This window comes from Myripristis murdjan, chromosome 13 (assembly GCF_902150065.1).
Source record: "Myripristis murdjan chromosome 13, fMyrMur1.1, whole genome shotgun sequence".
Lineage (NCBI taxonomy): Eukaryota > Metazoa > Chordata > Actinopteri > Holocentriformes > Holocentridae > Myripristis > Myripristis murdjan.
The window spans coordinates 26,377,233-26,402,194 of NC_043992.1; the positions used below are offsets into that span (position 1 = coordinate 26,377,233).

The 24,962-nt window shown below is 40.8% G+C and overlaps 2 protein-coding genes across 2 annotated transcripts in view; both read right to left on the reverse strand.

The window, feature by feature from the left end:
• Positions 1-3,482, reverse strand: part of gosr1 (golgi SNAP receptor complex member 1) — a 31,693-nt gene extending 28,211 nt beyond the window's left edge. The window contains exons 1-3 of the mRNA XM_030066925.1: positions 3,366-3,482; positions 2,711-2,822; positions 348-435 (exon numbers count right to left, since the gene is read on the reverse strand). Of these exons, the coding sequence (XP_029922785.1) occupies positions 348-435; positions 2,711-2,822; positions 3,366-3,399 (234 nt within the window). The 5' untranslated portion in view covers positions 3,400-3,482. The remainder of the gene's footprint in view (positions 1-347; positions 436-2,710; positions 2,823-3,365) is intronic.
• A 2,053-nt stretch (positions 3,483-5,535) lies between these two features.
• The window catches only part of cpda (carboxypeptidase D, a), a 29,712-nt gene continuing 10,285 nt past the window's right edge, over positions 5,536-24,962 (reverse strand). Inside the window, exons 4-21 of the mRNA XM_030066791.1 lie at positions 24,784-24,953; positions 21,535-21,959; positions 20,503-20,694; positions 19,209-19,376; positions 18,546-18,655; positions 18,211-18,313; positions 16,827-16,969; positions 16,529-16,698; positions 16,072-16,374; positions 14,643-14,838; positions 14,233-14,368; positions 13,812-13,958; positions 13,495-13,593; positions 12,997-13,061; positions 12,598-12,729; positions 11,858-12,043; positions 9,247-9,349; positions 5,536-8,191 (exon numbers count right to left, since the gene is read on the reverse strand). Of these exons, the coding sequence (XP_029922651.1) occupies positions 7,965-8,191; positions 9,247-9,349; positions 11,858-12,043; positions 12,598-12,729; positions 12,997-13,061; positions 13,495-13,593; positions 13,812-13,958; positions 14,233-14,368; positions 14,643-14,838; positions 16,072-16,374; positions 16,529-16,698; positions 16,827-16,969; positions 18,211-18,313; positions 18,546-18,655; positions 19,209-19,376; positions 20,503-20,694; positions 21,535-21,959; positions 24,784-24,953 (3,075 nt within the window). The 3' untranslated portion in view covers positions 5,536-7,964. The remainder of the gene's footprint in view (positions 8,192-9,246; positions 9,350-11,857; positions 12,044-12,597; positions 12,730-12,996; positions 13,062-13,494; positions 13,594-13,811; positions 13,959-14,232; positions 14,369-14,642; positions 14,839-16,071; positions 16,375-16,528; positions 16,699-16,826; positions 16,970-18,210; positions 18,314-18,545; positions 18,656-19,208; positions 19,377-20,502; positions 20,695-21,534; positions 21,960-24,783; positions 24,954-24,962) is intronic.

A 24,962-nucleotide genomic window follows, 5' to 3' on the forward strand; every position in this document is an offset into this window, starting at 1 on the left:
TGGGTAGGACACATACACACACAGGATCTCAACGTGACACATGACAAAAGACAAGTCAACAATTCATAAACATAAACAAACCACAATTCATCTTGCTGACATACTTCATTTAATATCTCAGGGATCAAATTTGCCTTTCATTCTTAATATTTCCATACTTCTGAGGATGCTAGCTCAGTGTTTGCCATGGCATTGTGACTATTGTTTCCCACTGCAATCTGAGTTCAGAGCATGCAAGTTTGCTTCTTTCCTTGATGGAGGACAAGAGCCTTAGCATAAATACAGTGCTGTTCTTTTTGTTGACACCTCACAGGGCACAGACCAGTGACCTGCAATAATGGTCTTACTTTCGCCAGCAGCTGCTCAATCTCCACTGACATGGTGTCAAACATCCTGTCCTGGGTAGAGTTGTTGAGCAGGGGGGTGGTGTCTGACCTTGAGGAGGAGAGAAAAAAGACACAGAGAGGGGAGGAAAAAAATGGAGATTGTGTTAAGATTTAAGGATGCAGTTTGTACTCTGAAGTGTTATTACTAACAGAGGTATCAATAAGCAATGCTCTTGTGTGAAAAAAAGCCTACAATGCCTTTCCCCACTTTCAACAGCTTAAGTTTCCAAATCTCATGTGTTCTGCACATTTATGTCTCCATATATCGCCTAGTCACACACATACACAACTTTAAGGTAAAGAGACACAGCCTGGTGTTGGTTCAGTCAGTGTCTTTGGGCCTGTTCCCACCTGGTATTAACAACTGTCCTGAGAAATCCGGAAACGAGCTGACACCTCTAAGTACAGGTGTAAACAGCAGCAATGTATCCCCAATGCATGATTGATTGGACCTCAGGATGCACTCGGAGGTGGTCTGAGATGCTTCTGTCTGCATCACATTGGAGGTGTAAACATTTGCATTTGAGGACCACCTACTAACCTGACGTGCTCTGTCTTGTACAGCCCAACACCCACAACACCGGCGAGCCTGTCACTTTTCCAATAGAGAACATTTCCCGCCTGACTCTGCCCAGCACAGCTGCACCGTCTAAAATATGTATTGAGAACATGCAGGGTTTTTTTCTTCCATATAAATATACAGAATAATGGAATAATTGGAATGACTAAATGATTTTAGCCAGAACATGATCGGGTTGAGTCTGTAACAGGTGTGAAATACGTCTTCAGTGATTGACAGCCGCATGAAAATGAGACTGGTGCCCAAGGATGTCTCCTTTGGTTAGATACTTGCTACCTGTTAAATGAAATTTGTTTTTTATTTTTTGCATGGAAGGAGGACTATCAAATTTAATTTATTTCATTTTATGGTCTCTCTCTGTCTCTCTCTTGCTGTCTCTGTCTCTCTCTCCGAAATGGTGTGTTTAATTGTATATATACATCAGCAGAAATACACACTGGCTGCAGCGAGGCACCAAAGCATACTTTCAGCAAATCATGTAAATGTGTATTGATATGCTCAATCTCAAAGACTGACTGAGAGATTTTCACCCAGTTGCTTAATTTCCATGAGAAAGGAGTGTAGTGGTGAGGCAGCTCTCGACACTGTCAAAATGTGATCCTTTACAGATGAGCTTGCTCATCTACCTCACAGCACCCCTGATGCTAGTGGATGGATTCGATGTCTTGCTCAAGGGCCATTCAGCAGGGCAGACAACAGAGGGATTTGAACCCAGGTCCTCTGACTTAAAGTGGCAGTTAACCCTAAAACAACATCTGAGGCACAAAACATCTCGAACCAAAGAATGTTGGTTATGCAGATAGTTTTTTTAACCACCTAGGTTCATGTTAAAAGCATGTAACCACTGGAGTCAGAATTTTCAGGAAGTGTTTCTGGGTCTTGTACTTTCTGGTAGAACATGTCGGCCTTTAGCAGAGCAGAGGGCAGAAATAGGTGGGGCTGACTAAGGTGTGTACTGGAAATATAAGTTGAATAACAGGTGTGCAGTGCAAAGCATTATGGTTACATGAGTGTTAACAATTCTATGACCCCACAACCTGTAAGTACATCAAAAATCTTTTGAACTAATAGAATAAGACTTCTTTCCCCACTTTTATTTTTTCGAATTTTACTGCAAAGTCACAAATATTAAACATGTTGTGAGGTTACGAAGCCATATGGTTGCCATGCACTTTAATGACACTCTCTCTAATTTCAAGGCCACACTGACACCTGCCATAATAACCCTCAAGATTATTAATAACCTTCGTGAACATTTTCAATATGTGACTGTAACCAGACATGCGACAATTTATAAAATTCCAAGAAATCTAGACTCAAGAACTCTATGCACGGGCACGGGAGTCACTGTCCACTTTGAACCCCTGTGTGACTGTGGCCATCATGAGCAAGCCATGCTCTAACCTTAACCATTAACCTAATCCCACTGAATGCATGGTCTAAATCATCTCCAAATTGCATGAACACGATGGAAATTCACGCCCAGCAGGTGCACTTAGTATTTCCATATCCAGTCAAGTCACCCACTCTCATCACCCAAATGAGACGAATTCACATTTGTGCTTGCTGGGACACTTTTCCCTCAAAAAGAGATTCACCCACGGAATCTGGGTCTAGCAGGTTATTGTTATTGCTTAAATGATGTGATTAAAAAAAAAAAAAAACACCAATGTAGAAACTCAGTGTCCATAGCTATCCCGTGTCACTGGAGGGAGAAGAGAAAGACAGCGGCTTCTGGTCTTACGTGTCTCCTCGGCGTCCATCCCTGGAGCTGCTGTAGCTGGTGCAAAGTTTACTGAAGGAGACCAGCTTCAGGTCCAGCTCGTTCTCCAGCTGTCTGGCCTGCTTTCTCAGGTCTGTGACACACACACACACACACACACACACACACAAGACCAAAACATTTCATTAACCGGTAGAAAAACATTCAAACCCTACTGTAAGACATCATCATCCTGTGTTAACTTAGCTGCTGACAGTGACAAGTGACATTTGACACACGGGGCTCTGTGGCATCAGTTACTGTACCGGCAGCACAGCTTGTACTTGTACATGTATTATACGGCTTATACGTGTAATAGTTAACAAACTTCGCTGGCTAGTCGAGGTATGACTCAGGATATCAGCTTTAAATCCGGATGCAAGCGAGTAAGGAGTTTGTTTAACGGGCCAACGGTCGAGGTGGCCGCCGCTGCCGAGCTAAACAAGCTAAGCACAAGCGACGCGTTAGCCTGTAGCCAGCTAGCCGCCGCCGACATACTCCTGACTTTATCCGCCCAAACTCCCCGGCCCGGACACGGACAGCTTCATCTCTGACAACATTAACAGCACCGTGTCCGAAACCGCCACCAGGTCACACAATTACAAAGAAAATTATCGAACCAATTATGCCACATCACCTTCCCAATAGTTGCTGCTTCCTACTCCTGCCATCTTTGTTATTCAACGACGTCACCAGCTTCCGGCTTCACGCGTCTTCTTCGCCTTCGCCAATTCCTCCTCCTCCTTCGTTTTCCTTCAGAGCAGGGATATCCAAAAAGGTTCATATGAATTTTAATGTGACATTAGGCCACAGGATTATTAAATTTATCATATAATCACCCCCCCCTCCCCGCCCCAATTTGGTTGTATTTTGTGAATCTGAATTGAACGTTTTCCAACAAAAGGAACAATTGTTGTGATTAAATATATTAATCACCAACTTGAAAAATATTTAGCATAAATCTGGAGGTGCTGAAAACAGTTTGTCGTCTGCAAACTTTAAGATGATTGGACGGGATAAATGATGGATAATCTTATGTAAAACTAACGTAACTTTGTTGGTGAAAAGGATATTAGACTTAATGGTTGTTGTTTAATCTATAAAATTTCAATATACAGTGCATAAGTTAACACAAACAATAAGAGAAAATAAATACAATAGTGCAAAACTTATAAACCAGAGGTGGATTTCTTTTTGTGTAATCTTTCTAAATGCAGTATGCATGTGAGCTGCAAAGTTATGCATATAAATGCGTGACCATGCTAAAAGCGCTTGCCCATGAAAAACTGAAAATAGGTTTGCTGGGATCATTAATTACACATGAATAAAGAAATCTAGGCAACCAAACGAGGGTTAAAAAAAGTGTTTTGCCTTGTGAATTCTGAAAATGTCATTTAATATACAAATATATAATGAGCCACAATTTTCACAAGTTCATGACTGCTGATTTTCAGACAAAGTTAAGTGCAGTCATTCAGTACAGTACAGGAATGAATACCAGCAGGTCAGCTGTTTCCTAGATGCTCTTTATTACAGCAAGTGTAGAGTTTTCATTTATTTTTAGTTATTAGGCTATTCCTAAATTTCACTTTTTCTCTAGGAGGCATGCCACTATGTCTGGCACTCATTCACAGCCATCAGCTCACACTTATTAAGATTCAAACATAAACCAGACATTTTTGACATGCAAACAATAAAAAGAGGCTTATTGCACTTGTGATCTTAAGAGTGTCTATTGAATCACTGGGAACCACAATTTACTTTGACAGAGCTATTTCTATTTGTTTCAAGTTTTTTTTTCATAACATCACATAATGATATCCCAAATCCAAGAGGGATAAAACAATTAAAAATCAGTCTCAGCTTTAATCAACTGCATTGTATACTTTGTAGAAACACGTCCTCCTTTTCCTCTTCTTCTTCTGAGTTTTACTTGCAGCTCACAAGCAACCAAAAGCTGCATTACCACCATCTACTGTGCTGGAGTGTGAAGTCCTACATGGACAAAGTCTCTCCCTTCAACCCATACATAAATCAAATCTAATAAATCCTTATACATCTGTGATAACCCTGGCACTGTAATGTATCTGCTCTCTATTGCTCTGTTTACAGTACCGTCAATTTTATAACCTCTTCCATTCAGTGTAAAACTTTGACACTCAGACGTTTTACACCAATGCTTTGTCTACACTGCAAAAACTCAAAATCTTACCAAGAATATTTGTCTTATTTCAAGTCAAAATGTCTTATTTCTAGTCAAAATATCTCATTATTTAAAATAAGACATGATCACCTTAGAAATAACTTGTTTTTGTTTTTTCACTGGCAAAATTTGCCAGTGGAACAAGTGAAAATTCACTTGAAACAAGAGCAAATTAGCTTGAAAAAGTGAAAATTGTCTAAAAACAAGTTATTTCTTAGGTGATCATGCCTTATTTTAAGTGTAATGAGATATTTTGACTAGAAATAAGACATTTTGGCTTGTAATAAGACAAATATTCTTGGTAAGATTTTGAGTTTTTGCAGTGTATACAGTAATACTCACTACCTGTAAGGCTACTTGTATAATTCTGAACAATTTCTCCTTTTGTTTGACCAAATAATATTCAATTATTTCATTCTGTATTTATTTAGTTGCATGCTCAAGTGTTTTTGTTCTCATTTTTCTGATTCCTCCATGTGCCGAAGTGACGCCAGTGTCTGGCTCCAGCTCCCTCCTGCAGCCCACAGTCTCTCCCACAGAAGCGGCACCAAAGTCATGTGGCAAAGCCATACAACACAACACAAAGAAAAATAAAAGCAGGGACTTCCTTGTCATGTGTTTGTTTATTCCAGTTTCTTTTCCCAGGTTGTGTTCAAGTTAACATCATCAAGTCCACACGCGCGCACACACACACACACACACGCACGCACACACACACACACAGATTTGTTATGAAATATGTGGAGACATATGGTTAATGTGAATTGCACTTATTTTTCTCATTCGCAATTGGCAAACATCTCATTATTTACAGCTGATTCCATTATATATAAAACATTTATTTTTTACATCAACACCCCTCCCCCCAAAACATACACTCAACTTTCAAAATATGCACACACACACACACGCACACACACACACACACACACACACACACACACACAAAGTAAAACAAAGAAAAATAATCTACAAAAGTCTCCTTTCTCCACAGATAATACCAATCATTTGTGACAGAAGGGGAAAAAAACTTAATGAAAAAAAAAATTTCCTCTCAAGGGCTGTAATCCACAATCAGAACTCAAGGCAAATCCTTTATTTTAAAGGTCGAGTGCAATGTTTTGAATGCAGTTTTGGACAGTTCAGCCGACTTGCTCTAACTGCTTTAATGCCCCTTCTCTATGTTCAGCCAGTTTTTAATAAGTTGAGGTTGCATTGCCTTGTTCACATCCTTATTACTCACTTCATATTGGCCATGTTGTCCAAAGATGAAGCGTCAAACCTTTGCGATACCGTCAGTGCTAAACCAAATAGTTTTCAATGTCACGTCCATGCCAAATGTAAAGTTATCCAAGTCTCCATTGATCCCTTAGAGGCCTCTGGCAGACTACAGGGTACCTCATTAGCAATTCATACTGTCAACCAATCAAAGCACTCAGACATGTCCGTCATCATCTACACACCAGGAAGTAAACTGGATATGTAAAAACAGCTTTTCAAAAGGCCATTAGTTGAAGTGAGAGTCATAATATATCAGGTTTCTATACATGTAATGACTTTGATATTGGAAAAGCACAAGACTGGGGAAACCGGAGTCACACTGGACCTTTAAAACATCTGGAGGCTGTGGCCAGGATTTGTCAACAATGGTCATTAATGGACGGATAGTATCTTGAGATGTTCCAATTTCAAGGTACTATTTAGTGGGGGAGGGTGGGGGGGATAGACATTCACATAAAACAGTGCAAGTCAAGTCAATGTCACACAGGGGTATCTGTCTTTTTAGTTTTTGTTTGTTTTGCTCATTCATGCCTGAATTGATATTCCATAGATAGGGATAATTATTCCAAGTACAGACAGAAAATATCCTATGACAAATCTAATAAACAAAAAGAAAAAAAAATACATTCTCCCTTCAATGATTAAACATTGAGAGATTAATTTTTTTGTCCTGGCCAATGATAAGGGATGATCACTGCTTTACATTTAGTGCAAGTTACTACTATGCATAGAATGTCCTGCACTAACTGGGAAGGGTTTCATTCAAGCTTTGTAACATTAGATGCTGATGTTTTAAAGCTTTGGAGAAGCTCGCCCCAGTGTGATTTTGGCCACAACATTGACTCAGTGGACAAGAGTAAAACTATCAACTCCAGGCAGCCCAGCCTAGAATCACCTGTGCAGAAAACAGTGCAACATTGGAGCTCAGCAGTCCTCAACTACTCTATTATGTCTCTTTCCTACCACCTGAGTATAGGATGGATCTGATTCCAATGTGGACCAAGTACCTATTCGCTATGTTACTGTTATCCACTATGTACTAGAGCCCATTTGGACTGCGGTTTTACAGAAGCCAAGGCACAGTATTGTATTCTCTTTCCAAAAGGCTCACACACTTGGCAATGTAGTCTTGGATAAGAGGGAATTCCATTTCTGATTAACGGCTCAAAGAAGAAATATCAAAGAAATTAACAGGTGATGACGGATCACGGGTGAAGGGTGTGTGAGATTACATACTTCCACCCACAGTTCATTACATACCCTCAACAGAGCAAAGCACAAGTTTGTTTGGACTGATCGGTTTGACCCCGTAGCCAGGCAGAACAGGCAGTCGTGTCAAGAGCATCCTCGGGTGGCTCGGAAAGGAAAAAGCTGTGTGACTAGGAAGTGTTAGAGGGACGGACGAGGGCCACACTGGACCAACCCTCTCTTTCTCGTCAGCTAATTCCTCTGGTCCAGTCAGGCAGAGACATGAAGCACAAACAGGCCAGCCCTGCAATCCCAGAGGGGATCAGGATGTTCTGACAGTATTTCTCTAGTAGCGGTAATAACTGAGTGACTGAGCGTGAACACTCAGAGTTATTGGCATAGCAAAGAGTGTTTTTATCACTCTTGATATATCAGTCATAAAGACAGGCAGCACTACTGCCCAGAGTTCAGCCTGTACTTGTTGACCAGGGGTTAAATTTAAGTTGGAAAAAAACTAACAAAACAAAAACAACGGTGCAGACAGCCAGGTTGGCACAATGGTTCTCAGAGTTTGTTGGCGTACAGCGTCTCCTCGTCACTTTCACTCTCGTCCTGAAACTCATGGGCAAGCAGCGACTTCTTGGAGCCCATGGAGGTGAGGCGGATCTCATCCTCATAATCGTCTCGGTGCTGCCTCAACCGGTGGAAGCCATCTTTCTGCCGGTTTGACTTGGCTGAGCACACGCACCAAATGATGCACGCCGTCACCACCAGTGCAGTCATGGAGGCTGCTGCAAGGAGGAAAAGAAATACAGACCCCCAACACAAGTGAGCACACACAGTGTCTTGACACACACGAATCAAAACCAATTTTCACATAACAGACTACATCACTCATGTGATAGACCAAGTCATTTTTTTTCCTCTGTCATAAATATACTGAACTATTAAGACGTCAGGACCTCTCACTCTGCAGGAGCACAAGTAATCCAATGTGCATTTAAAGCATTAATATGCACATGAAATTAATGACTACAAAATGCACCAAAAATAGAAGAAAAACAAACACCGCCAAGAGAATTTGGGCAATGCTGTGGCTTAGAGAGGCTGTCAGTGTGTGGTGTACACTCCAGCAAGCTGCAGGTGTGTGAGCTTCATAAGGGACAAGGTAATGTTGGCTAAACTAGCTTCTTAGATTCACTGAAAGACAGGAGTTCTCAATAGTGTCAGTTTCAAGAACCTAAAATAGGCAATAATTATTATCATGAATATCACCATTTAATGTAACACTTCCTCATCGCCTCACCATAAGCCTGACTCAATGACTTCTGGCAGTCGACTCCTGAAAATTAATCTGCGATCCCCAGACACACCACAGTACTTGTTAAAGCCGATGTCTGTGGCTGCCATCTGCTTTATGCTGTCAAAAGTTGAGTCTTGGTGTGTTTTGACAGCTGACAGTCACAGACCATTTGAGTGAAGGCCTGTTGTTTTACTTCTTGTCCAGTGGCATGTGCTGCAATGTGGCAGCAATTAATTACGGTCATTTTTTGTGCCCGGCAGCATTATATTTAAGTTTTTGAAAACCACACTAACATGACATGACAGGCTTGAACACCACAACACCCAAAAGAACATACTGAAATAGTGGCTGTGATTTAACCTGCCCAAATAATAATATACTTACTTACTCCTCTTCTTCCCGGATGGGGAATAAGGCTTCGACGACTCCACGTCATTCAACTCAGTGTTGTGCTACTTTCTGTGCCTCGCCCCATGCAAGCTTAATCTCTTTCAGCTCCCCCCAAATAATAATATACATAACATTATTTACAGAAGTGCTTACCTGCTGTGGCGACCACAAATTCCCTGGGAAGTCCAAAGATGCTGTTGTCCATGTCAAACTCAATAACGATGGAACTAGCAGCTTCATAAGACGACACCACCACCTGGAAACAACAATACTGATGCCATGAGCCAACTAAATTTAAATACTGAACACATGACAGATTTCAAACAATCATTCTGGCTTATTCAACAACAGAGCTTTTTCACAGCAGCCATTCTGACATGAAACAGCAGGTAAATACTGGTGTTACTTATAACACTGATTAAGGCTCCATTTCAGTGTACTGGTGAGCCAGCATGCACAACTCCAGGGACCCTGGTTCTGTTGGTCCTAAATGGACTGAAACCTTTATCTACATTTTTGGTAACATCTGTATTAACCCTGCTATTTCATGTCAAAATACCCGCTGAGAGAAGGGTCTGTTGTACTTTTTCCCCACTTTAAGTGTGAAACATTTGACTAACATTAAAGCAATGTGCACAAATCACAGCATACACAAAAAACAGAACTTGGGAAAAACTGTGGCTTAGAAAAAGCAAGGTAAGGAAAATGTGGCCTTGGTAATCACAGCAGAGATTACGGTACCTTTTTCTACAATTCCACAAGAAGTTGCTGTGCCGCTGGGTTACTGGCATGAACAAGGTGATATTCTGAATAGTGTGCATTGAAGCAAGACTAAATAGTGTTCAATTACAAAGACTGAAGTATATTTTCTTAAGTTGTCCACACAAAGATACTGAAATTACTCTCAAAGGGGAAACTCAGAAGAAACTCAAAATCTCAGTAGCTGCTTGTCTGAGTGTGATCAACAGGCGGTCAGCAGTCAGATGCCTGGTTGTTAATCAGCTGCTTAACAAGCCTCATTGACTGCAGGTGTGACTGGTTGGTGTGCTCTGGATAAGGTTCTCCTTATATCTGAGATCAGATCTGAGGACTGGCTCATGAAAATTACAAATTCTTTAACTTTATTTTGAGAGGTAGAGTGAATTAACCAAATCTTAGACTTTACTTTTGACTATTTTTTTAAACCATTGTACCTCTCCAGCCTGTAAAGTGGCTAATCCCCCTGTCATTTATTTGCTGTCATTAGTGAACCACAATGTGAAAACAGGGGAAGATTTAATGGAGCTCATGGAATTTGGATTTAAAGTATGACTGAATAATGGTGAGGTCTTCTGCCTACACAGCCCAGACAGCATTGCCAAACAGTAAGCTGACTGCTTGTTTTTTTTTCTTGTTTTCCACAGATCATTGGAAATGCTGTTAATTTAATTTCCAGAGACATGAGATGCGTCCTTATGGCCTGCGGCGGAGTATTCGCTGTCCAAAGAAATATGGGGAGCATATTAAGGAGAGGGCTAACATTTGGGCCTCCAGTGATAATCAGGATCTGAAGCCTGAGCCGAGTGAAGAGGAATCCCAGAAGCCCCTGGATGTCAGGTACATGAGGAACACTGCTGTTCTTCCTGACCTCCGTCCCCCCCACAGCGATGAGCCCCTCACTTTCAAGGACAAAGACTCTGTCAGTGGTCCGACTAGTCAGGCAGGACCTCTGATGATCCATGGCTACACAGTGCCAGAGTACCAGCACACATATCATTCGGTGGTGGATCCCCTGCTCTGCGCCCCGTGTGGGGGACTGACAGCCTACAGCCTGCAGCTGGGACGCACCATCAAAGAGCATCTGTTTGAGGAGCTGGCCTATCCTACGCTGCAAATTACAGAGCAGCCAAACAGGAAGGTGGAGGTGGTGGAGAGGTTTTGTGTACTCCGCCCCACGCCCTATATAGACATAGACAGCAAAGGGGAACCATCGTGCCACTCAAGAAGTTCCACGACATGACTCTGCTATGTTTACTTACATAATATTTTGCTTGTTTAAGTTTTGTTTCCCGTCAATATGAAGTGGCCGAATTTATGTTGATTGTTTATTGAACAAATTATGGTCAAAATCTTTCGAAATTAAACTTGATGTAAAAGTTTATCCCATTATGTTTATATAAACAATTTAATGAAAATGTCAAGGACCATGAGACTCGTACTGCAAATCATTGAACACTGTACTTTTAACGGCAGTCTGTATCTATCCAACCTGAATCCACAATGTTTGATCCATCTTATTAATTGCTTGTCAGCCTATAAAGTAATGTGGTGTGTGTATTGCGACCTCTACACTATTGCTGACAACAGAGCAAAGTTGATATGTCACATAAACAAAACACTGATTCAAACCCAACCTTTGTAAGCCTTTTGTTTTCACCTACATTAAATAATCAGGATGGGTTTGGGTGTTATTACAGGGAGGTGGAGAGGCAGTAGTACAGTGTTTATATTACAGTCCTCATGTCAATGCAAGTTTGTGTTCCATCTTTACTGTTGTTCACGTGATCCAATTATATGGGCTGCATATTTTCACGCTGACTGCGTTCAGGTAGATCAGTTTCTATGCTCAACCAATCGGCACTAATCCCTTAATTGGATCAGTTGTGCAGAGTTGGACCACTTGCAGGACAGGTGGCATGTAAAGACTGAACTGGACAGTACTAGTGCATTCTGTTAATGAGGGATTTTAGCATGCGTAACACCTGGCCTGCTCATATCTGCGTACCTCCTGTCGTTGTTGTTGGTAGCCGTCAGCAACAGCTTCAATGTTGTGGTTGCCAGGAGCCAGCAGCGCGTGGAAGTAGCCACCCTTTGTAGTGAAGACCCTCACCCCCCCGTTCAGCACAATCATGGCACCCACGATGGGCTTCCCACTCTTGTCCCTCACCACACCTCGCACCCCTTTATGGACCTGCACGGGGGTACAAGTGAAGAAAAATTATTATTAATATGATTATTTTGCAAAATACTGTGATCATGATTATGAATAACAACAATTCTGATTTGAGGATCCAAATTATTTTATTGCATTTTCTTTATATTGTATGAATGCAGTGATTATTTTAAACTAGAGCGTGTGTTCTAAATAAAATGAAATATTCCTGTACTGCTGTATTACTTGCTGAATAGGGATGTCACAAGAATCGACACTTAGGCACAAAGTCAAAAACCAAAATGTTGAAAATGATACCAGCAATACTGCTTTTAGCATCAGTGGCATCGTCACAACTCGATACCTCAGTCTTGCAGTCATGCAGCTGCAGTGCAAACCGTGTGATGCTGGACAACAAAAAAGTTTATTCACTAATATTAGTGCTCTACACTGAGTAAGGTAAGCACTAAGTAATATATTCTGGTCTCGTGACTTCTACTGAAAATTTGAGATATAAAATGAATCTTGTAATTAATGTTAAAGCAGCCCATTCTCCAAGCTGTGAGCTCTGTAATAAAAGCGCTACACTGTACCTCTACCAGCATGCTGAGGAGAGCCTTCTTGTTCTCTGCCCAGAGTGTGGCCAGCTGCTCAACAGGAGGGAACAGACAGCAGCCAGTGTACACGGTGATCTCTGGACAGTGACCAAAGTCCACACTGAAGTCCTGGAAAGGTACAAACACAGACATTAGTTGTGCATGCTGCTGGGAGAGATGCCTGCTTCTTCCTCAGCCATATCATTAACAAGGCAGACATTCTGGTTTCAGAGAACTAAACATCACTGTTCCTCTGCACCTCGACACTAAGAGACCGCACAATGATCCTTTGAACTCTCAGTGCCATTCATAATTTTACATAAATGTAAAAATGTAATATTTAAACCTCTGATTATTATTCAGTAATGCTGAACAAAACGGGCTGGAGAGACTCACCTTCATGCTGCCCATGTGACTTTGTCTCTCTGCTGCCCTGAGAACCCCGTCTGGGATGTTTCCCACTGAATAAGAGACGAGTTTAATCAGCTACCGAGCAAAATTTCAATCATCTCAGTATTTTGTGAGTCACTTTATATCCCTGTAACAATTAGTGTTTGACCAATACTGAATCCAGTATCTTTACTGAAGTGGCTGTTAGTTGATATTTAGTTCCAATGTTCAATTTAAGTTCAATTTAATAAACAAATAAACAAACAAAAAAACTATTACTAGAGTAAATGTCTTGTTAATGTAATGTTTAAAGAAAATGAAGAGAAATAGCAAATATAAAATAAATAAGCAATATTAAAAATCATGTCTGTGTCTTCCCACTAGAGTGGGAGTACACAGACATGCCAATATCCAGTATTCAAAAAAAGGCACATATAAAGACCCTGATAAATCAGTCTGACCCTTGTGACGATGCCATTTTTTTGTAGTTATAGTATTACATACTCTGCCCGTTGTTTGGACATCCAGTGTCCCCGAGGTGCATCTTGGGGTGATTGCTGGCATAAACATTAGCCAAGTACTTCAGAGTACCCTCATTTTCGACTGAAAAACAACGACAACAACAACAACAAAAGAAATTTAGTGTTAAGTGATGTAAAGCAACATTATCAATATTTTGGTGGTTTATTTTCATTATTAACTTTTCACTGCTGTGAGAAAAAGTGAATTAGTGCAGCATCAACATTTCTTAATAGTTTCAAGTTTTTTTGCAAACGTGTAATTGCTTTTCTGTAGCAGTGTTGTCCCCAAGGGTGTTTTACCAGGCTGGACAGGCTTGTCGTAAGGGTAGGTGGCCAGGAGGGAACCTCCATCGAGGGCTACAGACAGAGTGAAGCCTCTCTCTAGGATCAGGTCCATCACTGCCCGGGTCTCCGGCTGGGCCTCCACCACACGCTGAGATGCATTGCCTAAAAAAGGAGGATGTATGGGGAAGTTAGGACATGGAAAAAGAAATACAAACATGTTTTGCATTCATGGCACATGCACATCTGAGTACAAGAAATTCTTTATTCTCTATTCGGGTCCCTTCCACAAGAGGTCGCTAGCCTGATATTTTTCAAACAAGTAATAACCCTGCTACTACATACATGGTGATTTCTTTCCTTCTTTCTGCTTCTCTCATTCTCCCTCTCACATACACAGACACACACAAACACCCTAACACACAAATCCACAACTAACCAAAGAAGTCTGTGTCCAGGTCCTTGCCATGAGCGTTGGTCATGCCCACCATGGAGGTGCACTGCTTCTCTTTAGCCAGCTCCCGTCCATCTGGGTTGATGGATGGCAAGATGATGATCCGGGTCTCATTAATCAGCTGTCAGGGAGAGGTGATGGAAGAAGAGTGATTAGAAACACAGCTGCACATTGTAATATTTATTGGGATAATTACACATTAATAAATAAGAATCCAGACACACTAAAATGAAGAATGTGGTGAATGATGCTGAAATATTATTATAAAATTGCACATAATCACTGGTATTTCCTTCTCAATACAAGCAATTTAACTGACAGATTGGTGTAGTTGAGATGAGTTTTCTGTGGCAGCTGTAAACCACCTATTTTTCTCGAGGGACCCCACAACTCACCCTGGTGATGGCTGGGCTCTTGCCGTAGTTAATACACAGGAAGGTAGCAAACTCCAGCAGTAGCTCTGTGCCCACTGGGGCGTTGCCATGGATCCCTGCCACAAAGCGGATCTTCGGCTCCGACGGTTCAGGCTCCCCTGGATTGTTGGAGATTTCTAGAGCCCAAATGGTGCGAAACTCCACACTTTGGCCTAAACTGAACAACAGAGAAATGAAACAAGAACAGAAGTCAGTCAATACTACAGTGAGTAATCAGCAATCAATATAATTAATACTGAAAATGTTCAAGCAGCTTGGAGAGTGACTGAGGGTACGGTGCACACAAGTCCCTTTTCTGCCAGGCTAGCCAGGGCTTATTCACACCTCCTCATTTCTCCCAAAACAAAAAATAATTACACTCTTTCCATATCTTACTGCCCCCATAAATGATTAAACTAGGATATGGTATATCAAAAATGGTCAAAAAATGCCATGTCTTTTTTTATAAAGCCTAATTTTCTGGTGTTTCCATCTTCATATTAAAAAAAACAGTGTCATCAATTTTGGGTTACAGGTTGCTGGCCCTGGTGCTGCTTGGGCCTGCTGTGGAAGAGGGGACCCAGTGTCAGATATGAAAACCAAAATGTAACAAATTCCATTTTGAACTTGAATGTTGGTTCACACACTGTCAATATGAGACACAGAATAAACATAAAAATCAGGGCACTTCCTGCTGAAAATGTCTTGAAGAATGTGTAGTTACATGACAGCAGAAAGAAGTATGAGTGGTTAACTTTAGTTATAAGCCAAATTGCAGACTTAATGATTAATTAATGAACCACCTCCGTCTGGAAGTGAAATACACTCATCCAAATACTTTGCTGTGCGGAACTTTCCAGTTCTGTGTGATTTGGCTCCCTCTAGAGGCAGTAAACCAAATGTTGCTTGAAAAAACACTTAGACTTTCAATCTTTATGTGCAAAGGAAAAACAAGAGGAAAACAAACTTTGAGGGAGTCACTGACTCATCAGATGAGCTTATTCGGTATGCTATAACAACATATCACAGTCAACTGTGCACCAGTTGGGAAATGTCACCACAGACACCAGGATTCCAGCTTTTTTTCATTAGAATGAGCGTAACGTTTATTTATATGTAAAAGTTCTGCATTTAAGCTTTAAACTGCTACCACTAGCAGTATCATCCAAACTCCATTGTTTAAGATTCTTGTTAAACAGACCATTTGTCAGCCAGGATCTCTTCACCTTTGTGATAGCTGAAGCTTGGCTGAGTGAGAGAGAGACTAATCAGGGAACTGATGCCACTCATGTTACCTGAACTTTCACCAACCTGCACTATCTGCTTGCAATGGAAGAGTAGCAGTAGCAGAGTTTCACAGAACTGATTCTCAATACCTTCACATGTTATTCAGGATTCCTCACAAACCTACCTGCGCAGGGAGGTAATCTTGGGGAAGTTGAGTGTGAGGCCTCTGAGGGACTTAGCCAGCTCAATGTAGCGCCGGTAGCGGAAGCTGCTCTCGGTGGCTGTGCTCCTGACCAGCTCGTCCAGGCCCGTTCCTAATGACAGGTCCTTGATGAAGCTCTGGAACTCCTCCTCAGACGGGTCCTGTGTGGCTGGGGGGCCCTTGGGAGACTGACCTTTAGGCTCCGAGTGGATGCGTGTCAGTTTGAAGTTCACCACCTCCACTCCCTCCTTTGGAACCGTGGCATAGAGCTTCACAGGAGTGTATCTGGAGGACCGGTGAGTTGCTGAAAGTTAATTCCACTGAAAGGGGTGTGTACAACAACACAAAAATCTATAAACTTGACTGTGTGAATTTATACTCCTAATCCGTTAAATTCTCCAGGTGTCTGTTCCACAGTTCCTTCTGACATCCGTCTTACCCGCGGGCAGAGGCAGTGAGGATGTAGGTCCCAGGGACCAGCAGCCTCCAGTAGTCTCCAGTCTGGGCCGTGGTGATGTTGTGCTCTATCTTGTCCACGCTGATGGTGGCGTTGGGAATAACTGTACCATCCTTAATGTCAGTGACTATGCCCTTCACTCCAGTGTGGACCTGGAGGGACAGACAGAAACACATTCATGCAAATACACACACATATGTGCACATGCAGGAAAACATTGACTGATTGAGTCTATGAAAGTGAGTTAAAAGCTCAGTGGAGGGCCAGGGTTGTTTGTTACCTGGTGTATAAACTGGAGCAAGGCTCGTTGGTTTTGCTCCCAGTATTTGGGCAGGTCCTTGGCAAGCGGGTACTTCACACAGCCCAGTTCAATGGTCACCTCAAAACAGTTGGTGTTCAAGTAGTTCCAGTCCTGCATGCCGCCTGGAAAGCAAAAGCCTGGTTGTTACCCCTGCGCCAAACATTTATTTTTTTCCCTCAGGATGAACTGTCTGACAGAAAAAACAAGACTGTTACAGCAGATTAGCACTAAAACCACAGGCCACAATCATAACTGCAATACAGCTGTCACAGTTAAACTGGCTAAGCTTGTGAATGACAGGTAAACATCTATCTCCTGTTTATTTGGAGGCTGTAAAGGAATTGTTTACATTGTTCATGTAAGTAAGCAACATAAAGGTCAACTAACACTTCCTACCATTACTATAATGAATTATAACAGCACTCATATGGAATTATAATGCATTGATAATGCCTTATGACCATATTAATTAAACAGAAAATGATTACTGATGCATTATCTCAGCATTCATAATAAATTATAAATAAAACATAAAATCACAACCATCTTATGAATGTTTACAATGTTAATTATAACTTCTTCAAAGCTTATTTTAAATGGTTTAGAAGGCATACCACAATTACAATGTTGACAAGAAGAATCGGCATTAGCTTCAGCTTGGAAGTGTTTTTTTTTTTTGTGTGTGTGTTTTGCTCACACTAGTTAAAATAACTGATATCAGGCAATGCATATTTAGAATATCACATGCAGGTATGTCCCACTGCAGTGTGTTTTTGTCATTTTCTGGGTCTAAACGAATTGAAGAGAGTTGTGCACACAAGCAATCTGGAAAACTGAAACACTCTACAGTGAAATAAGTGATCAAATTTTGAACACAATTGACCTTCATATTTGTCAAACATAGGAAAATAAGGGCAAGGTTCAAAATACCCACAATGATCCATTCTTGAAAGTTAATAGTCATTAAAATTCAAAATATTCTTGCATTTAAAATACCTTTCTGCTGTATTTCAATAAACAAATGCTAATATAATGCATCAGTGAGAATTATGTGTTGTAATAATAATATTATAAGTGAGCATTATGAGTATTACAATTAATTATTTGTGCACCTGTAATGTTCACAGGAAAGTGGAAGCAAATCTTTTTTTTCCTATGTATATTAAAACACTACCAAATCTAGGTGAGAACATTGTGTGGGATAATCTCATCATTTTCATAAATAAGTTCTAGATGTGTGCTTTGGATGAACACACATAGCATAATAACTGTAGTGAGAAGCAGGGGATAAAGATTTTGAAGGCTCCCTGAGCACAGTTGCTTTTCCACTGAGCTTTGATTCGGCTGAAAGATGTAGGCGTACCAGGAACATTGTACCAGTTGGCACCATTGGTAATACCATCCTGAAAGTACTCATCCGGGTACAGGTCCTCACAAGGGTGCCCATTGTGCATCAGAGGATTCTCCTGCGCACACGCACACACACACACACACACACACACACACACACACACACACACACACACACACAGACAGACAGACACGAGAGAGAACGAAACAATGAGCAACTGTTTCCAAATCTTGCCTGTGCACAGATTTCATAACAAGCCTTTATCTTCCACCAACCCCCTGTCTCTGTATTTTATTTTAGATCACACCGTAACACCACTAGCACGGAGCAGCACAGTATCTTATTACCTGTGAGTAGGCTCTAGCCAGCTGCTGAAAGATCTTGTCATCAGGGGACTGGCTGTACTGTGTGATGCCCTCCTTGTCATCGTCATAGGGATAGTTAACCACCAAGGAACCTGAGTTCAACAAGACCGAGTGTTAGCAGGGTAGACCAACGGGTTGGGAAGGGGTGGGGGTTCCCATGGAGTAGAATTACACAGCTACACAAACACGTTTCAATATTGTCTTTCATGAAAAAAAAAATGTGGTCATAAATATATCTAATGGAGTGACATCAAAATATAGTCATTATCTTTAGAGATATAAGGACAACTTTGTAATGTAATCAATCCTAATTCCTTGCATCTTTGTCAGTAGGTTTTCAAAAATACACACAAACAGGCAAACTTTATACCAATATCAATATAATCCAACTAGTAAATAACATTAACAATGTAGTTGTTTTTTTTTTTTTTTTTAATCAAAGGTAAACAGAAAACAAACACTGTTTTTATCACACTTGCCAACCCTGGCATTCCATAAATAGGATTTTCAAAAGATTTTCAAAAGATTTTCAAAAGGCGGTATCGGTGTCAAATATGCAGGGAAAAAAACAAAACAAAACAAAACAAAACAATGCATCTGGTTGGCAAGTATGTTCAATCCTAGAAGCTCAAAGCAAGACCGTGCCTCCATGGAGATTGGCTGAAAGGACGAACGGGATGCTCCTCAGCCAGTTCATCACAGCCATGGTCTCCGGCTGCCTGGGCTCTGTGATCGTGGCAAACTGGTCTGGGAAGTTGCGGTTCAGGTCAAAATTGTTGCTGTTGTTGCGTCCTTTGTAGCCCTTTACGTCACCTGTGAGGAGGAATTACAACTATTGATGCTGAATCTGCACAGTGTACATATATACAACTGCAGCATATTCTGGGTCAACAATGTATAATTAAGCAGCAATTGCCCTAGTCCACCTTAAATATGCAGTCTGTGCTCCAGATGGTATGCACTTCCTGTTACCTATCAGCAGTGCCTGTCACTACCCTGTCAGCACCTCCTGCTTAATCATTACTGCGTGTGTGCACAGCCACAGCTAAAAGTCAAAAATAAAGCCTTTTAGTCCTCAAAGGCTTTGTTTTTGGGTTAGTCTTAGGGTTGTCTGAACAGGACAATGAAAAACCTAAGCTTATTAAGCAAATGCCAACAATGTTACTGTGTCCAATTTACAGAGCACCTGAAAGCAACACTACTGTTAGCTCTAGTTTTATCAGATCAAACGGTGCAGCACCGATCGGGTTTCTGATACAGATCAGTTAGTGACAGTATGTACCCACTAACAGCTAAAGAGGTGTTTGCAAAATATGGAAGTGCTGTGTGGCGTCTTCACTTACATCACATTCTATATGAAAAATGAATAGTCAATTTGAACATTTAAATTAAATTATAATCATATTCAATTTTAAGCCTTTTCAAGCTTCAAGCCATTTTCAAGCATGATGTGCCTTAAGTATTAACCGTCCAAAGTCTTATAAAAAAAAAATATCATCTGAATTCTTTTTAAAAAACAATAAAAAAAGAATCATTTTACTCCAGCTGCTGAAGGTGATCATGAGAAATTCAAACCATTCACTTGCCACCAAGCTTGTTCCACCAAGCTGTGTCATTTTTTTTGTCACACTGTCACTTTTGTTTAGAAAAGTGCTATACAAATGAACTTAGCATTATAATAACAATAACAATAACAATAACAATAATAATAATTATTATTATTATTATTATTATTGTTGTTGTTGTTGTTATTGTTGTTGTTGTTGTTATTATTATTATTATTATCATTACTTGCTGTTGTATAATGAAAATAGGTAGCACTTAATTTGATAAGGTGAGTAAGATGCTTTTGAATAGGGTTGGTGCTTGAAGTTCATAGCGTGTGTGTGTGTGTGTGTGTGTGTGTGTGTTTGTGTGTATGTGTGTCTCCTCCCCTCACCTTCTTTGGCCACCTCGTAGCCATCAGGGTTCATGGAGGGCATGATGTGGATGCGTGTGTTGTTGACCAGCCACGTGACCTCGGGGTCGGTGCCGTAGTTGCGGCACAGGTACTCGATGAGGTTGAGCATTAACTCGCGGCCCACCACCTCATTGCCGTGCATGTTGGCCACATATTTAAACTCTGGCTCACCTGCCGTGGAGAGAGACAGAGGGAGACAAAGACAAGGACACGAATGGATTGAAAACTGGTATTATGAGATAACGGCTACAAATATGCCAAGGGTGCTGGAATTCACACCATTAAGCTCATTTAAAGGCTGCTCGCTGAAGAGGAGAGCCAGCAAGCACAACGCTAAGCAAGGATCAGTGTGTTAAAATGGTGAGTCAAAAACATGTGGCCATTCTACTAGCTTATGTAAGAGGCTTAAGTTCTCACGTCAAAAAAAAAAAATCTTCACTCTTAATCTTCTCCATTAGGACCATACATGGAGGCTTTTGGTCATTAAAAACCCAGTCTGCAGTATCTGGGTAAAATTTGTTTTGTCACATTCCTGTCAGTTTATCTGCCGTCACAGTGGAAAACATACCACTCTTTAATATTTTATTGTATTTTTTTTTTTTTTACACAATATTTATGTGGCTCTGAGAAACTAGAATATTCAAAACAGAAACTAAAAACTCATTGATGTCTACGTGACGAAAGCCAAACCGTGCATTATAATTTATTCATTTGAGTACTCAGGTTTCAAGTCGCCATGAAATGAACTCAGGCTGCTCCAGTGGGCATAAATAAAAAATTTCAACCAACACAAACTGTTTAATAATGCTGCTGCCGATCTGCCACCCCCACCCCTCTGCTGTCCCTTTCCCATTGAATAAAACTGTGTTGCTCTTCCTAACTGCTGTTGGTTTTAAATAATCCCTCAGCCCAACATCATGTTATAACAGGAAATGCATAAAATCCCAAAATCAAGCTGCCCATTTCCTGATGTGTTTTTTTTTCCCCTGTGGCGAAGCTTCCCAGACATACCTTGCTCGTGCTCGGCTGGGTTGTCTGAGATGGCCATGACGTACAGCTCCCGGCCTTCCACAGAGCGGCCAACAGAGTGGAGGTGGGCGATGGATGGGAACTCGCTGTCGTATCTGCGGAGAAAAAGCTCCATGTCTGCGTAGTTGTGATGGCGAAACTCCTGCGGCTGGATGGGCTGCTGCTGTGGCTGCGACATGGAAGAGCTGCTCTTGTTTCCTTCGGGAAGACCCACTCCACTCTGGGTGGAGTTGGCGGCGCTGGCAGCGGTGGAAGACAGAGGTGTGGTGGCAGTGGTGGCTGACGGCATGGGGGATGAGGGCACCGTGACGTTATCGGAGGGTTTACTGACCACAGGTGCCAAGGTGAAGTTAAGCTCTGTGGCTTTGCCTTCCACTTGGACGTTGTGCACCATCATCGGTATGTACCTGTGCACAAACAAAATTCAGAGTTGAAGGTTGCTCAATTCCACATTAAGCATGCCTGTCTAGCTAGACTTGACTCAACACAGAACTGGTGAGATGTTTCTGTTCATTTCCATAACTAAGGAGGAATACATGCTATGTTTTTTAAGTTATATCTTTTAAGTTATTCAACCTCTTCAACTCTGCTGCTGCCATTGGTGGGTGTGTCATTGCTGTGTGGCTGAACCTTGCTCAAATCTACAGAACTTCATTTTAAATTCTACCTGAGACCCCTAGGTTTCCAAAGAATAATTTCAAAACAAGCTGCACTGAATCCTAAGTTTTTCATATTATGTTTATATCCAGAGGAACATAACTTCAGTAAAATTAACAAGCACTGAAACCCAATTGCATTGTTGTGGAAAAAGTTTAAGACCAAATATTAGACAATGGGTAAGACAAATGGTATTGAGTCTTCCTCAAGAAAAGATAACCTATAAAATTAAAGGTAAACAGAGAGTGTTTATGGGAACCATATATTGATTATGTAAAAGATGTTGATTTAGTGGATAAACACAAAGAGGACTGACTGATGTAAGCCATACAGATTCTTAACTCTGAGACATCTGGAACAGATTAAAGGGGAATTTTAGTTTTTATATATTTTAAGTCATACATTTTACTTTTTTATACTTTTTATTTTATATTTTGTAATTTCAGGGTTTCATCTCTTGCAATAAGGATTACTGTTGAAGCACAGTATATTTGTATATTTTTATGTGTTCTCAAACAATATTATACACTTTATATAGCCAGTCTTTGTAATACTGTATACTGTATCTCATATAATGATGTATGCGATGGCTGAATGTTCATATTAAGAATAATAAAAAATAGTTTTAAAAACAGTAGGTGAAAATTCAAGCATGTAGCTGATAAATTGAAAAAATTATTTCTCATTTCATGTCACTTTTATCTCCATGCACAGTGAAGCATTTAACCAGCAGAGGGTGCCACGATTGTGGCAACAATCTACTGTTATCCCTGATTTTAAAAACAGCCACGGAGGGAACTGGACAATTTTAGACCAGTAACACTCCTGAAGAAAACTGACGACATTCAGGATCCATTTCAGTTTGCATACAGGACTTAGAGGGACACTGCCAACAGCTACAATCACTCCGTTTTGGCTTTTGCAAAAATGCAAAGATACCAGTTTTAATCAGGCCTGGCTGTTCTCTGATCTCTCAGCAGTCTGTCACACAACTCAACCCCACATTTTGATCGATAAAAACTTGAGCACTTATGTGTGTATGTATCCAAGGAGTTAGTGTTAACGGGCAAATGTCAAAAGAACTGTCTTCATCTACTGGCTCTCTTCAGGGCTGTGTTGTGCCTCCATTCCTGGATATTTTTGGTGACTGTCGCAGCTGGTATCATTTTAAAATGTGCAGATTATTCTGTCACTGTCAGGGTTTTAGATGACAGCGAATTTTGCCATGGTCTTGTTTTGGATTGCTTTACTGACAGGCATGGCGTGTTATTCTGACAGCTAAACATGTCAAAAGAGAAGGACATCTGCACTGATTTCACACATAATCCACCTGTCCTGCAAATCATCATCAACAAGGCATGGAGAGCGGAGCCTGTGGACCACAATAAATATCCAGGAACTGTGATAGACAATCTGAAATCTGAACGCAATTAGGACCTTATTTGTAAATAAATAAATAAAAGTTCTAGACACTGATGACACTGTTTCACAAGGTTTCACAAGCTATCCTCTGTCCTTGCCTTTTCATTTCATTTGTTGGTGTGAAAGCAAAGACTTTAGAGGTCAAAATAGTCTCGTAGATGATTCAAAAGTCCAATGCCTTTATGGGCTTATGGGTTAGATACTCCAAAACTAATAGTTATACATTTATACCCCCAGCTTTTCCCTTTCCTAATCCAGAGTTGAAGAGGTGATGGGGTGACAACAGTGGTGTTGATGACAATGATGATGATGATGATGATCTGTACCTTGTACTATTTGATTTTATTGTATTGTTGTAATGTCTTACACTTTCTTTAAACATGCTGCTGGGACCAATACTGTTACTGGTCCATTTGTAGGAATTTGAGTATTTTACAATCAGTGTATTGCCAATTGTGATGCAATTAAATTACCACTATAGAGCTAACTTGGTTGTATCTACTGGCTCGCTGCAGTTTTTAGTATTGTATCATTTCCCATCTTAGAGTTACCATATGTAGTCCTAGTAGTCTGTGTTGTGATGTTTTTATTGTCTTGAGTCATTGTGCGATACTGCAGCACCCATTTGTGACAAATACATTTCAAAGTTACTGTTGAAAAGTAACTTTTGGACTTGTGTCAGTCTGAGCATACACCCATTACTTAGAAATTCAACTGTTTCCTCCACCCTTTAACCAGATTATCAGCTCACTTTTCCATTCAGAACTCTGACTCAGTTTTCTGAGTCTTTCCTGGTATCACCTTCTACTATTGCTGCTTATGATGTTCTCCGAAAAAAATGCTAAAAGGCTAATTAGGTACTGAGACAGAACAGGACACTGAGCAGGATACACTGTCCAGCACCCTTCTTTGAGTAAAATGAACTACATTTCATATTATAATAAGCCTACATTTCTGTGCAGTTTCCTTTCAGAAAAACTTAATGAGGAAATTAATATCAGAACTTAATATCAGAAAGGAGTTTTTTTTTTTTAACTTCCTCTACTGATTGTTTTTTATGTATGTCCTTCATTGCTCTGCAAAGTGTTTTTCAAACTCCGTTTTTGAAAAGCTGATCAACACATAGAGTTTATTGTTATTATTACTACTCACCCTTGTGCCACAGCTGAGATGTTGTATGTGCCAGGCAGCAGGAGGCGGTAGTAGTCCCCATACTGGCCTGTGGTCAAGTCATGTTTGATGCCTGCTACCACAATACTGGCATCAGGGAGGGCAGTACCATTGATGGCCTCTCTCACGTAGCCACGCACACCTATATGGACCTGGGAGAG